A 15425-nucleotide genomic window follows, 5' to 3' on the forward strand; every position below is an offset into this window, starting at 1 on the left:
CCCCCCGCCTTCTCCTCCTCAGCGAAACTTGGTCCCGCGTTGACCCTCAAGAGACCGCATCTCGATACAGATCATTTACGAGCCGAGATAAGGCCGGCAGGCGGGATTGGCCGAGAGAGCAGCAGATATACTGGGGCATTTTCTTTGAAGGGTTTTCCTTTTCAACAGGGAGGTGGGGGCTTTTGTGTTGATGAATGAGGCCCCGTCTGCGCGGCCAGAGTTTTGAGGGCTCGAATGGAGAAACTTTCTGGGATGAAGCACTTAAAAATTCACTCAAGTTGCTAGAGTTTACATTTTTACAGAAAGGCAGAGAAAGAAAGGGAGGAAGAAGTGGAGGGGATGAAAACAGTAAGGGGGAAGAGGAGAGAGAAGACAAGTAGGGAAGAAAAGGGAGAGAAGGAAGGGAGAGAGGGAACTTGAAGACAGATAGAGAGTAGCGCGCGGAGGGGGGGGGAGGGGGGAGACCGACCAAGGATGAATGGGAAGGGCGAGGAGGAGGCAGTGGAACCGGCGAGCTCTCTCCAGGCTTTGCGTTGCTAGGTAGCAGCCCGGAGCTGCGTGTGACCGACCACCAGACAGACAGAACGGACGCTGCTGCCTCCACAGGGACTAATCTGTCTGTGGGGATGGGAGAGTTCTCCCCCCACCCCTTTCCCCTCCTGCTCCTTCCTTCCCGTCGGACAACTTAATTGCCCTACAATGAAAATGAAACCCCTATTGTTGTGGGATTAGCCAAAGCAATAAATTGATTTCCCTGGATCACATATTGGGGTTGACGGGTGGGGACTGTAGAAGCCCCCCCCATTTATGGCGGAGAGAGGGAAAAGCTTGTGGATGGGCCGTGGCATGTATTCAAATGGTTAATCTGCTTTCTTTCCTCAATTCTTAGCGTAAGCTCCTTAGAGGGAATCAACTAAGTAATTATACAGCAACTCCTAGCAGTACCCATTTCAGACTTCCTGACAAGTTTGGAAACGCCAACAAACCTCACTGGTTTTGTAAAAATCTTTGGGGGGGGGGAGGCAGGGGGGGACCGTTAATAATTCTTGCTTTGAACACCTTCTCCGTGTTGGTAACACAGAAAGAGGATTTATTATTATTGTGGAGGGTTTGCCGCAGCGCTTAGGGTGATACACATCTTATGTCCTAAATATAGCCATAGGATTTACTGTATGTTCATGTCAGTGCCTGGCAAAAGGAAATCTCGTCCAGATTCATCTGGGATACATCTGGATTGTCCCCATACAATCCAAAGAGATATTTTCTCCCCTGGATTGAATCTTTAGTCACCAAATAAACTGTAGTTACTCTTCTTGGTGGTTTATACTCACCCATCTTCCATAATAATATGTGATAATAATATGTACAGTAAGAATAGCATATCATATACTTATATATGTGGCAGACCCTGTTCTTAGTGCTTTATACTTATTGATACTTAATCTTTATAATACTCCTTTGATGTAAGTATTCTTATTATCCGTATTTTCCTGATGGGAAATGGACGCACTGGGCAATGAAGTAATTTGCCCCAGGTCATACTGCTGGAAAATGGCAGAGTTGTGAGGCCAGTCCAAGAGATTCTGAGTCCAGAGGCTATAATTTAACTGCTATAGTATGTGACTCTCTATTTCCCTGTCTCTTTTCTTTTGTACTAAAATGTCATGCTCCTTAGGTTACTACCCATGTGTGAGGTTACTAAAGGAGCTGAGTGGCATTTTACAAGTCTTTGCCACAGAAGGTAAAATCTACCTGCTGTGCCATAACTCTGGATATGTTTTCAGAAATTCCTTTCAGGTTTCTATCACCTGACCCCAGGTATCCTCACTCCCAGTCTTCCTACTCGCCCTCTGAATATCCTCAGCCTGGAATGTTAAGGAGATTTCTAGATTCCTGTTGTATTGACCTATCAGGTAAAGTGTGACAGTTTAAATGTCCTTATTTTAGCACACATTTTAGTTAAAATCTTTCTGCAAAGTTTGCATCGTTAGACATTGGAAAAGAATTCTGAGTATTTTATGGTTAGTCTTTAAAAAATTATAGCATATCTGTAGCTAAAATTATTTGTATTTTCTTCATATTTTTTATAATGCTTTTAAGAAAAATTGAGAGAGCCTGAACTCTGGAGTCAAGCTGTCTGGGTTTCAGCAATGGCTTTACCACTTTCTGGCTGTGTGACCTCGGGGGAGTCACTAGACTTTCATGGCTCAGATTGCTTATCTGCCAAATTGATATGATAACAGGAGGAATCTGTTCCCTGGCATTTTATTAACATAAAGAGATAAAAGTGCTTAACGTGTAAGGCCTATAGACAATGATCATAACTAACAGCTGTTATTATATTGACCAATATTAAAGGTAACTTTTTTTTGGCTTACTATTCATATTTCTAATTTCTTTTTTTTTTTTTTAAAGATTTTATTTATTTATTTGACAGAGATAGAGATAGCCAGCGAGAGAGGGAACACAAGCAGGGGGAGTGGGAGAGGAAGAAGCAGGCTCATAGCAGAGGAGCCTGACGTGGGGCTCGATCCCACAACGTGGGGATCACGCCCTGAGCCGAAGGCAGACGCTCAACCGCTGTGCCACCCAGGTGCCCCCATATTTCTAATTTCTAAGTGCACATAAGGAAGTCTTAGGCATTTTTCACTAACATTTCTTTGAGGAATTCCCAGATCTCAGGGTATGACTGGAATTTTTTTTGAGAAGATGTTATTGATCTTAAAGTTATATTCTTTCCTCCAATAGAAGCTTGGTTATGCCTTTTATAGTTAGTATCAGCTTTATGACAATTACATCTTCAGGTAAAGTTTATATATTTAAAAGGATTATGGGGCTGGTAACAAGCATGCAACATTTTGGTTCTACCACATCTCTGATACCGCTGCTGCTTTTATTTCCCAGAGGTTGGTTTCTTTTTCTCTGCTTGAAGTTCTTCCTAGCCAGTTTTTATAGGGCTTCTGCTCAAACTCCTTGATTCAATCTGGTGCCTGTCCTGTTCTAATAGAAACTTAACTTTTATTTATTTATTTTATTTTTTTAAAGATTTTATGTATTTATTCGACAGAGAGACAGCCAGCGAGAGAGGGAACACAAGCAGGGGGAGTGGGAGAGGAAGAAGCAGGCTCCCAGTGGAGGAGCCTGATGTGGGGCTCGATCCCAGAATGCCGGGATCACACCCTGAGCCGAAGGCAGACGCTTAACAGACGCTTAACAACTATGCTACCCAGGTGCCTCGAAATTTGACTTTTAAAGATGGAGGAAATCTTAGCTATCCGTTGGTCTACTTGCATTGGTTTAAAGATAAGCAACTAAACCCTGGAGGGAAGGAGAGGGGACTGAAAGAGTGAAGGGGAGGTCTGGAAGCCCTTTGCCTAAGGGCATGTGGCCATGGTTAGAGCTAAGATCTAAACTCTGTCTCCTCCCTGTGTCTTTCTAATTGAGCATTTTTAGATACAAGTACTTGGAATGTCCTCAGTCTGGTTGGTTGAGGAGGCCTCTAGATTGCTTTTTGGTTGATCCTGACCTGTCATATGAAAACAAATATGATGAAAAGATCACCTTGGTTAATCCTTTTAAAAAAATTGGATGGGTCACATGTCTCAGGTCTAAGAGGAATCTCAAGTCTAAGAGGATAGGTTAATACAGCCATGCGCCACGTGCTTTCAGCTTGGTCCAGAACTCATGCCCCGTCAGTGCCCCAACTTTCAAAGACCATACCTCTGGATCTATTTTTCAAAATCTTGGGCCATCAAAGCACATTCTTAAGGTCTCTGGGTTTCATAGTACAGGCTACCTGAATAGGTTTTTAGTCTTAATTCAAGGTAATTGTTAGGTCATTGTTAATCATTGTCCATGTTCTCTAAGCAGGCTCTCTAAGAACACTGACAGGTTTTATTTTATTAAATAAAAAATATTTAATTAAAACATTTAAAATAATGGTATCGAGAGCCTAGTTTATAAGAACCCTGGCCAGGATCTCACCAGTGTTAAAAGGATTCGACATGTTTCAGACTAAGTTTTGGGCTGTTTCTTCAACATGATCAGATTGATTGTTGTTTTGAAATATCAGACACATTTCTTTGATGCTTCATGTGTTCTGTTGAGGTCCATGCAAATGTTTCCTAAGCAATTTTTTCACAGTCTCAGCGTGGTGAAATAAAGTGGGAAGAGTGTGAAATTTTAGAGTTAGAGGATCTGGGTTTAAATCTTGGCTCTGCCATTTACTATGTGGGAAATTCAGCACAGTGTACTCAACTATTCAGGTCAGTTTTCTTATCTGTAAAATGGGCACATATTTACCTTATAGGGTAGTTATGCTGATTAAATGAGATCAGTGTGAAATGTTTTATAGATTGTGAGTCTTACATATATATTTCTATCCATCTTTATTAACCTCTTCAAGAATTTAACTTTTTTTCAAATTTGAGAAGATGCTGTAGTATCTTTTTTTTTTTTTCTTTTAACACAAGTGGTTCTTTGATTCATCTGTGCATGCTGGTATATCATTTTAGTGGCTACAACTTTACATATTAGTCTAGACACTTATGTTTGTAAATCTAAACTAACCTGCCTGGAACCAAAAAGGAAGTTTATTGAAATACATAATTGAAAAGACAGAGCTATTAGGTTGAACCATATGGGATTGCTGGTTTTCTAGACATCCAAATATTGGCAATTTCTTTTGGCTCAACCTAATATAAAATAGGGGCTCAGACTATGTTAGGCTGATCTAGTTTCTCTGTCTCCTGACTCTGAGATGACTTTGTTCTCAAATGTATTCTTTAATGTTCTAAGATGGCTGTCAGTGGTTCCTGGAGCCACATACTTTCATGTCATGTCCATTGGGAAAGAGCAAGGGTTTTTGTCTTAATTGTTCCCAGCTAAAGTCTCAGTTGCATCTTGGGCTCTGCTTAGGTCACAGACTCACTAGAGGACCAGTCACTGTATCTATGGCATGAAGTGTGCCCATGGCTTAGGCTTGGGTCATATGCTCGGTCCCTGAAGTCATGGACTAAGGTTGGACTACAGAGGAAAATTGGGGAGGGCTACCTGAACAGAGGCTGAGCTGCAAAAACCACATGTGTCCAGGACACCTTATCAGGTAAAACCAACTGATATTATTTTTACTTTATGCATGAAGACAGACTTACGAGGCTATAAAAATTTCTCAAGAGCACGCAGTCCTGGGATAACTCAATGAATTGAAGGGGGAAAAGTATGGAAAATATTAAAGCAAAAGACAGGATGCTCTGTGTTCGTGTGGTCATGCTGCAACTTTAAGTTTAGGAGAACAGGAGAAAAAAGGACTTCTAGAAGGTTTACTTGTAGCCTAAAGGATTCTTACTTGGAGCAGACCTCTGTGATGGACAGGAAAGTTCTGGAAAATGAGCTGAAAGAGCAGAGTACAGGAGCTCTTGAGTCCGTTGTATGATTTCATTTTTCAGCGAGTCCTAGGGCCTTTCTCCTTTCCCAGTTAACTCTGTCTTTTTTTTATATTCTTAAGACTTTGTCCCTTTTCCAGGCAGGAGGTCTTGGCTATGAGAATGGGGTGGAAAGAAAGAAGAGAGGAGGGTTTGAAGACATTTTGCTTCTCTGGAGACAGAATACATCTTGGTGCAAATCCGAGGATCTTTAGCATTTAACCAAGGACTGCTTCTGTAAATGGTAGAGCAGGTGTCTTTCACACTTCCCTGGATTAGTTCAAAAGTGCCAAATATATGTACTCTATGCCAATGGTAATTTTGCTGGTCTTTAAGTCTTATTTCTAATAGCGTGTGCTGAGAAACTAGAACCATTATCATTCTACAAGTAAGACGGGTACTTCTGATTTAGGACAGTGCCAAAACGCAATGCAAGGAAATAAGTGTCTCCAAGAAAGGTGCCCGGTTAGACAATGTGAAGTTTCGTGTTGAAAGCTTTTTGCTTTTAGTCATTAGCCCTCAGGTCATGCCTGACCCCCAAGGTTATTGGGAACAGGGAGAAATGAATGAAAGGAGGAAATGTAATTACCATTCTGTGCATTGAAAAGTTAAGCCACTGTTACCATGGATACAATGGCTTGTTTATTGTCCAGATCTTGAGATCCAAGTTTGTAAGCAATACCAGAGGTCTCCTTTAAGTTTATGTACTATCAGTCCGTAAGACATGAAGATTCTTTCTTAGTAACTCTGACAGTAAGCCTTTACTCACTGACCTACTGATTGATACTAAGTAACAACCTACCTACTTTGGCGGTCCAACAGGTGGTAAGGAAATGTGAAAAAGGGGACAGTAGCTACAATTCTGTAACGCTAGACTTTCTTGAATTCCCATATAAAAGCATCCTGTCTTACTATGTCAGAAAGTTGCTTGTCACTTTGGGCCCAATTTTTGGTTTTTATCTTATTAACAAGGAGAAGCTTTCCTGAGTAAAGGCTGAAAAATCAGAATCATTTATTTCATTGGAAAATCCTCAAATAAAGTTGAATTTAAGAATGGAAGTTGTTGTTTTAATCTGAAATATGTCAGTCTTACATTATAATCTCATTAAAGGAGAGGAGAAAATGCCAGCCTGTGCTTCCGTGCTGGTTTAATTTTGATGTGGGGAAAGGTGTGGAGGATACTTTTTGTTGTGAGAAACCAGAAACCGAAAACGTACCTCAAACTGGCTTAAACAATAAAGTGTATTTATTGGCTCATGTTAAGTAGAAAATTCTGAGGCCGAGTGGGGTTCAGGTGAGGTGCAGTCAGGGCTCCAGTTCTCTTTCTTTGTGTGTTTTTTTTTTTTTTTTTTGGCTCTACTCTCTTCTAGGTTTCAGCTTTGTTTTCAGTCTGGCTTCCCCTATTGTTATGCCAGAGCAAATGGGGCTACATGTTTTCTTGATCGTATCTAGGGGCAGTTCACCTGTGAGATTTGGTTATGTTCTCAAAAGCATAATTTCATTACGACTTATAGAATGCTGTAATTTCTAGAAAGCCTAGATAGAAGTCAGCCAGCTCCCCCAACTTGGTATATCATCAAAATCACCTAGGGAGCTTTAAAAAGTAGATAGATTCTTAGGCCAAAATTCATACTTACTCAGGAGTACGGGCCTCTGTCGTTAAAGAGTTTCCAGTTGATTCTGAGGGCCAGACAATTTGGGAACAACTGATCCAGGTAGCCTCTCATTTTTCAGTTTTGTAACTAAACGTATAATAACGTGCCACTGTAAATTCCTTCCAGTGGCAGTTAAATACACACTTGTTAAATCCGTACTTTCTTTTGGATGGGGATGTTACAAGGTAGCCACAGTAAGAAGGAAAAGTAGTGTTTCACATCTAGTACTGCCCCCATTCCTGGCCATCTCCTTCCTGGCCGGCATGACAGTCACTCCCTAGAGCCACTGTTTGTGTCTTAATTGTGTTCTTTGCTCTTTCCCTGGACACCCTTGAAGTCTTTCCTCCCTCTCCAAGAACCTTAGATTCTTTGAGCTGAACAGCTATTGGAGGTCTTCTAATCCTTCCTTACCCAAATCAGACAGATTTCTCTATAACCACTGTAATCTCTCTCCTCCAATTTATCGCAGAGTATCCCGACAGAGCCCTTTGGCATTTAAAGCAGCCATCTATACCATGGTTGGAATGTGAGTATTGGAAAACCTTGTAGCTCATTTCTTTTACATCCTCAGCCCAGTTCTTTTTTGACCCCACTGGGACTTAGAGTCTGTGATCCTACCACCTCTACCCTGCCCCTCAAATCCCTCATTTATTTATTTCCTCAGCTTATATTTTTATGACTCATCATTAACATCACTTCCTTGCCTATACCACCAGCAGTCTGGTCCCTTTGTCTTGCTCTCTTTGCTCTGCGAAAGTCCAGTCCTGGTTAAATCTAATATCCACATCTGCATTGCTGTAGCTAAATGTGGCAGGACAAAAACACAAAACTATGTGGACTGGTCTCACTATAAATTTATGAAACTAATTTCAACCTCAGACTTCCTTCCTGGTGAGGCGTTTGCTTTCCTACTTCCTTACATCTCCTGTTTCTTCAAACTTCAACACTACCTGCTCGGATAACATTGCTTCTTTTAAGTGTGAAAATAGAAGCAATAAGAAGAGAGCTCCACAAGCTCCCATAACTCAGCCAGCATCACCTGCATGCGTTCTAAGCATATATTCCATCTTCCCTCCTGTTACTGTGGATGAGGTTTCCATGCTCTGAAGTTCAAGCAGTTCGTTCATGATTTAGATTGAATTTTGTCTCTCTCACTGTCTCCTCTCTTTGCCACACATTCCTTTCTGTCATCCTATTTTCCCTGTTCCTTTCCCTGTTCCCTGTTCCCCTGGGAAGGCAGAATTCCTTCCCAGATTTGTCTATATCCACTATAATTTCTCTCCTCCAATTTTTCTCAAATCCATACCATTCAAGTTTTTGTTCTCCCTTTGTTAGATATGTCTTTTGCCATGGTCACTAATGATCTCCATCTGTTAAATCCAACAATCTAGTCTCAGTTCTTGTTTTATTTAACTGATCAACAGCATCGGACACAGTGTATCCTGCCTTCCTCCACAAAACACGTAATTTGGCTTTTAAGAGACCAGATTCTCCTGGTTTCCATCTTTCCTTGCTGGCCTCTGCTTGCTATCTTTTTGGTACCGCACGCTTTTCCTGTTCATCTCCCTGACTACTTTTCATCTCTATCTACACTACTTATCTGTATGTCGACAACTTCCAAATTTATGAATCTAATCCAGACCACTACCCTAAACTCCAGACCCATAAATCCAACTGCTTATTTGATATATCCACTTGGCTGTCCAATAGTCATCTTAGACTCATGTCCAAAACTGAATTCCTGATCTTCACTAATGCTCTAAACCTGCTTTCTACATAGACTTTCCATCTTAATAAATGGCTGGTCCATTCTTGGTCAGATTCCAAACCTTGGACTCTGGTTTGACTCCTCTTTTCCTTTTATACCTCATATCCAAACCATCAGCAAATCCCATTGTTTTAATCTTCAGAATGTATCTGGAATCCAAATACTTTTCACCATGTTTATTGATCCCACACTGATCCAAGTCACAGTCAACCGTTAGATGATTGCAATAGCTTCCTTACTGATCACCCTGCTTCCCTTCTGTCCCTTTTCTGTCTACTGTTGACGCCTGTTTAGAACATCAGTCAGATCATGTTACTCCTCTGCTCAAAAGCTCCAATGGCTTCTGTCACACACAAGTTGGGTTGTCCAGAAACAGATACTGAGATGCAGTTTGGAGTAAAAATGTTGATTAAGAGCATTACCTTTGAAGAGAAAGGAGGAAGCAGGAATGGCAGAGGAAGAAGTTAAACTGTGAAAAGGCCTCAGTCAACCTAGTGGGAACCTCAGGAGCAAGAGTTGTCTGTGAGTGTTCTGTGGGAGGCTGAAATGGCCTTCTGCAGTTCCTAGATGTGGCCTGCCCCAGTAAGGGCATGACCTTAGGCAAGGTGCCCTTCTCTAACTGAGGTGGACCCCAAAGGAGCTGAGTGAATGTAGAAAGTCCTTGAAGGGGACTTTGATGACCCAGCTCTGGGTCTACCATCTCTTCCCATCTCAGAGAGAGTCCACATCCTGACAGTGGCCTACACAATTTCCTAACCATCCGGCCTTCACATCACTTCTCTGGCCTCACCTCTTTCTCCTCTCCCCCACTCACGGTGCTCTAGGCATAATGATAATTCTTGCTTCCTGCCCCGACATAGGGAGTATTTTATAGCTTCTGTACTAGCTTTCTCTCTTTCTGAATGCTCTTGCCTCAAATTGTGCATGACTTGCTTCTTGCCTACTATAGGTCTTTGTTCGTAGGTCACCTTCTCAGTGTGGTCTTCTCCAGTTCTTTCCTGATTAAACTCTCTTCACAACCTGACATGATGTATGTAACTCATTTATTTACTTACTTTTGTCTTCCCTTCTCTAATAGGTCAATTTCATGAGGGCAGGGATTTTTATCTCTTTTGTTCATTGCTTTATTCCTAGTATCCAGAATAGGGCTAAATAAATATAAGTTGAATAAATGGATAAATGCCATCATGGACTCTAAAGCTAAGAAGGGGCATTGTCAGCTCCTGGCCATGTTCCTGGTTTTGCCAGACCTTAATTCCCCCAGGCTCCTGGGGGCCCCATCAAAGACCCGATGGAGAAAAAAAAATTGCTATCTCTGTCAAAACAAGTGGCTTAGCAACGCTGTTTCTCTCCATTTGACTCTCTCCTTTCCTCCGCCTCACTGACCCCCAACTACTGATGATTCCCAATGCATTTGAGAGTAGCTGATTCTGTATCAGTCTCTCTAACTTTTCTTACTTTAACTTAGACACTTGGTTACCCTGTGAGAATCTCCTGTACATACAGAATGGGTCATTCTGTTTTAGGACAGATTTGATACAGTAGCTTTTACACAAAGATAAGGCAAAGTTTTTAGACATTATGTTAGTGGACTGTCATTCTGTGTTTAAACAACACAAAAGAAAGCTGTCTGAGACCACAGCACAGTGAAAACAGCCTTGATCAGACAAAAGGGCCTCTTTGAAGAGGGGAGTGGTTTCCCAACTCAGGGAGGCGGCATGGACTACGGTGGAAAGAACATCACATGTCAAGCCAGGACATTCATGGGTCTTGTTCCTGATGAATGAAGGAAAAATGGGCTCAACCAAAGAAGGCCCAGACTGCTGAAAAATGCCCATGGCTGCTTGTTCTGTGGGCACAACCTTTCTCATTCCAGATCCCATTCTTTTGAGGACTCCATATGCAACCATGACCAAATACGTGAGAGGCAGAGGAATGGCTCAGTTACATGCATGAATAGTGTAGTGAAGTTGCAGAAAAGAGCTAAAACAATTATGGATAAATATTTTGGAGTGCTTACATGTCTGACACCGTCCTAAGGGTTTTATAGGTATTAATTTACCTACTTCTTCATTAACAATCTGAATTTGTGGATAAAAGGCCAAGGCAAAGACAGGTGTCATAATTTGCCTAAAGCCATCCAATTACTAAGTGGTGGAACCAAGATTTGAACCCAAAGCCTTTGTTCTTACATATTTTGATTGTGGATAAGTAGGAGAAAGTGGAAGATAGTGCCTTTGTACACGAGCAAACAAAGCCTCTCTTAATGGTTCATATTAGGTTAAGATGACCTCATTTTAGATGCCGGTACCTTTGCAACCCAAATGTGGACATTTCTGTGCTACGTTGGAGTCATTCATTCAATACATGTTGATCAAGCCTTATGCTCCAGGCATGATGTAACTAGTTATATCAGAGGATAGGGAGGGGCGCCTGGGTGGCTCATCACTTAAGTATCTGATTTCGGCTCAGGTCATGATCTCAGGGTCTGTGCTGGGCATGGAGCCTGCTTAAGATTCTCTTTCTCTCCCCCTCTGCCCCTGCCTCCTGCTTGCTTTCTTTCTAAAAAAAAAAAAAGGATGGAGAGATTTCTGTGACAGGCCTGTCCGAAAGCGCTTACTGTGCAGAAGAGTACGTTCCTATTTTAACCTACTTTTTCCTCTATACTCTGTAGGTACCCATTGATTCTTGCCTCCTGGCTTCCTCCTCTGCTACCATTCCTTATCTGGCAATATTTTGTTCTCTATAATTACTTGTCTTTTAACTCAAAAGATGACATCCAATTAGAGAGTTCTATTCTAACTTCCTTTTAGGGATGGCAGTGAAGTACAGATTTAAAGGTGGTTGTTTTTTAATATCGATGGAAAAAATTCTTACTAAGTTCTCTATTCAACATCCTAGAAGAAAGTAATGAACAACCAAGTGAGTTGTCTCTTTGGAGTCTCTTTATATCTGAGGAGGTTGCTCTTGTAGAGATGCGGAAGGCATTTGCCTGTGGGCTGGAGCTGCCAAAAGGTCTCTTGGCCCCCAAGCTTCTCTCACCCTGGCCAAAAATGTCTGCTCTGTCACCATTACAACCAGTGCTTTGGAGTAAGACATTGTTTCCCCCTGAAACTCTGTTTAAAATGCAGAAATGTTTATCCCTCAGGGTAAATGACTTAGTTGAGATAGCAATGCACAGTAGAAGTTTGCTAGAGCAAGGTTCAGTGAGATCAAGACCCAAAGCTTGTATGTTTTGATGGGAGAGAAAGAAAGGAAGAAGCTGCCAGAAGGTGAGAGAGAGTCTTGAAAGGGAGTCAACTTCATCTCTTAATTGGGTTGCCTAAATCAGCTTCTCTAGAAAAAAAAATGTAATATTGCTTGTGCCTTTTCTTAGGATGACTTTATGGGGGAATTTCTGCTGTGAAACTGTCAAGTGGATTTCAAAGATAGAACTTCTTACCTTCAAGTATGGCTCTCCTTCCTCAAGTTAGCTCTAGTTGAAATAGGATTGTTAGGAAAAAAGGAGAGGTTGACCCTAAAACCTGTAAGACTATCAGTCATTCCTTAGGGATTCATCAGTGCCAGGTAAGATGAAGAGGAGGCTTTCGGGTTTAATATACATGGTAGTTATACTTTTTCTAGACCGTAATGATGACTATTGATAGGAAATTCTGGTTTTGTTCTTAGTATATAATCAATAAAAAGAATTTGCAAATGAGTGAGGTAAAATACACATATTTTCTCAAGTCAAATTGCTAAGTGGTTAATTTTTATGTACCAAAACTCTGAATTTCTTTTCCAGTTCACTTCTGCCATAAGAATTTTACCTCTTCCCTAATATTTGGTGCAGTGAGGTGTTAAAAGAATTTGCAAAGTAATCATTGGAAGGGGAGATTCTGGAGAAAAACAAAATGCATGGTTTAAAAATTGAACGTACTAACTGGAAGACAGTGAAAGTTAGATGATTCTCGCTGTAAATAATTAAACCCAGCAGTGCAGACAAGAGAAAACGTGGGACTTGCGCTAAGCAGGGTGCATCTTGTATCGAATGCTTTCACGTCCCTGTAAGGCAAATCAAAGAGCTCTTTAATAGTTACTGCTGATTGTGAATATGTGCAACAAAATCCTTCTGTAATTCACATTTCTTTTTCAAACACTTTGCTATGATGGACGGAATGAAAAAGTGAAGGAAGGGGAATAGTGTTTTATGAAGGCCCTTGCACTCTTTCCCTTTAGCCAGTCTAAGCGTGATTTGTCACGGTGACCTGGGACTTTGGTTCCCTCCAGGGCCCTCTTGCACTATGGGTGCATTGGCAGATCAAAGACAGTTGGCTTTTTTTTTTTTTAATTTAATTTTTTTTTTTTTTTTTTTACCCTGAGAGAAGCAGTGGATCTACTAATTGAGAACTGGATAGCCACGAGACACATGGGATGTTTTCTTTCTGATCTTCTCTAACAATGTTGGATTTCTTAGACTCCTCCCCATCCCCTTTTTATTGAGGTGTGTGGGGCAAGTGGTTGGCCTTAATTTTTCTATCTGTAAAACCGGGAATAAGGGTTCACAATTTTCACGGAAGTGGGCTTAAATATTGGTATTGTAATTACTTTGTTTTATTTTATTTAAAAAATTAACATAGACTAAAATGGGACTTTGTGTAGTATACAATTCTAGCAGTTTTAATACATGTATGTATTTGTGTAACCACCACCACAATCAAGATGAGAACAGGCTCAGTAATACCGTACCCACCGCGCCCCCAACCCCATTCCTTCACACTGTGTCTTTGTGGTCTCACCCTCCAAATAAGTTTTGAAGTTAATTTTTTGAAAATTCACTTTCTCATATGAAAGTCTCGGTTGCCTTTGATTTGTTCATTTTTATTCAAAAGTGTTCTTAGCTCATTTTTGAAGTAATTCTAAATGACACAGATGGTAAGGTTGCAAGGCTGCTTTTCCTTTATTATAAAAGGAAAAAACTCTGGAAAGATGGCAGCTCTTTCAGTATAGCTATAGAAGAAAAAAAAAATCCAAACTTGGCTTGTTGCTAGATTGGAATCTGCAAAGAAAACATGCTCAAGAAGTCTCCCTTGAAGAGGGGGACAGACGTTTATTTTTTATTTAACGATTTACCCCTTGACACCTGGGAAATGATTAGTTGATGTTTTCAAAGAAGATTAAGTCAGTGTGGTTAATTAACTGTGGTAATCAGGTGATTCAAATCAATTAACTCCTTGTTAACAATTTCCATCAATTTTGTAAATAAATGACTAAATCAGTAAATTGCACTCTTGAGATTAAAGGCTATTTCCTGATTTATTTTATTGATGACAAATTAGAGATTTTCTCCTTCTCATCTTATTTCCTCCCTGCCAACCTTACTTTTACAAATGAGAACTCTCAAGGTAGCTGTAGTTGGAGAGGAGCACACCAGGGTAACTTTTAATATATGGCTTTAAAGAAAAGTCAGGCTGAATGACACCTTTGCTCCTTCATCTTAGCAGATTTTGAAAAAATCATTTCGGGAAATGAAACTTACTAAGTAAATGTGTATATAATAACATTAAGGGAGAATGCGAATAGCAAATGATCAAACTCACTTTAGGATAAGCTCTTACTTTTAAGTTCTTTAATGTTTTATTTTCTTTCCTTTTTCTAAGTTAAAACTGAATGATAGGTATAGTAAGATGAAACAGTTTGGCTTTTAGCTACAAGTAACCATTAATGGATATCTTAGGTGCTCTATTTAAAGGGAATTTATAAAAATATTGGGATTTATTGATTGTATTAGTCTGTAGAACTTGATTGCAGTTTTAAAATATCATAGAAATACACAACTAAATGTTGTTTTTAGAATCTTTATAATTGAAAATTCCCTTCCCCGCTTACATGATTTTGTTATCTTGGTCTCCAATGAAACAAATAATTTGGAACATTAAAAAGTGATCCCCCCATGCCCTTAAATATGCCATTACATTTTCTGAAAGGCATTGAATATTCTGGGGATTTGCACTGTAGGACAGATGATTAAGGGTGGCTTAGGATTGCTTCAAAAAGGAATATTTGGCATCTTGAATAACTTCTGAGGAATTAGTACATATTTGCAAAAATTCTATGCTAGGGGCGCCTGGGTGGCGCAGTCGTTAAGCGTCTGCCTTCGGCTCAGGGCGTGATCCCGGCGTTCTGGGATCCAGCCCCACATCAGGCTCCTCCGCTATGAGCCTGCTTCTTCCTCTCCCACTCCCCCTGCTTGTGTTCCCTCTCTCGCTGGCTGTCTCTATCTCTGTCAAAAATAAATAAATAAATAAATAAATAAATAAATAAATAAATCTTAAATAAAAATTCTATGCTAAAATAACTTACATTTTATAAAGAGAAAATTCTTAGTTTCCTTGAAGGTACAGAAGGTAGCCTAAATTGTGGGGGTGAACTGAAGCCCATGATATAAACCTCAGTCTCTGGCTGCTAAGTAGAACTGTGGGCTCTTCCTACGACTGTAGAAGCTCTCTGGCCATGCCCCCACTGCTCCTTCTCCCCCTACCCAAGGATCCTTAATCTCAAGGGCCTACCCTGGATGTGGTTAACCTGTGGCCAAATCCT

The 15425-nt window shown here is 40.6% G+C and overlaps 1 protein-coding gene across 1 annotated transcript in view; it reads left to right on the forward strand.

Annotated features, from left to right (window-relative positions):
* Positions 1-14215: 14215 nt before the first annotated feature.
* LRP2 (LDL receptor related protein 2) overlaps positions 14216-15425 on the forward strand; it is a 180244-nt gene continuing 179034 nt past the window's right edge. The window contains exon 1 of the mRNA XM_040636652.1: positions 14216-14260. Within this exon, the coding sequence (XP_040492586.1) occupies positions 14216-14260 (45 nt within the window). The remainder of the gene's footprint in view (positions 14261-15425) is intronic.

The sequence above is a fragment of the Ursus maritimus genome, unplaced genomic scaffold (genome assembly GCF_017311325.1).
Source record: "Ursus maritimus isolate PB19 unplaced genomic scaffold, ASM1731132v1 scaffold_1, whole genome shotgun sequence".
Lineage (NCBI taxonomy): Eukaryota > Metazoa > Chordata > Mammalia > Carnivora > Ursidae > Ursus > Ursus maritimus.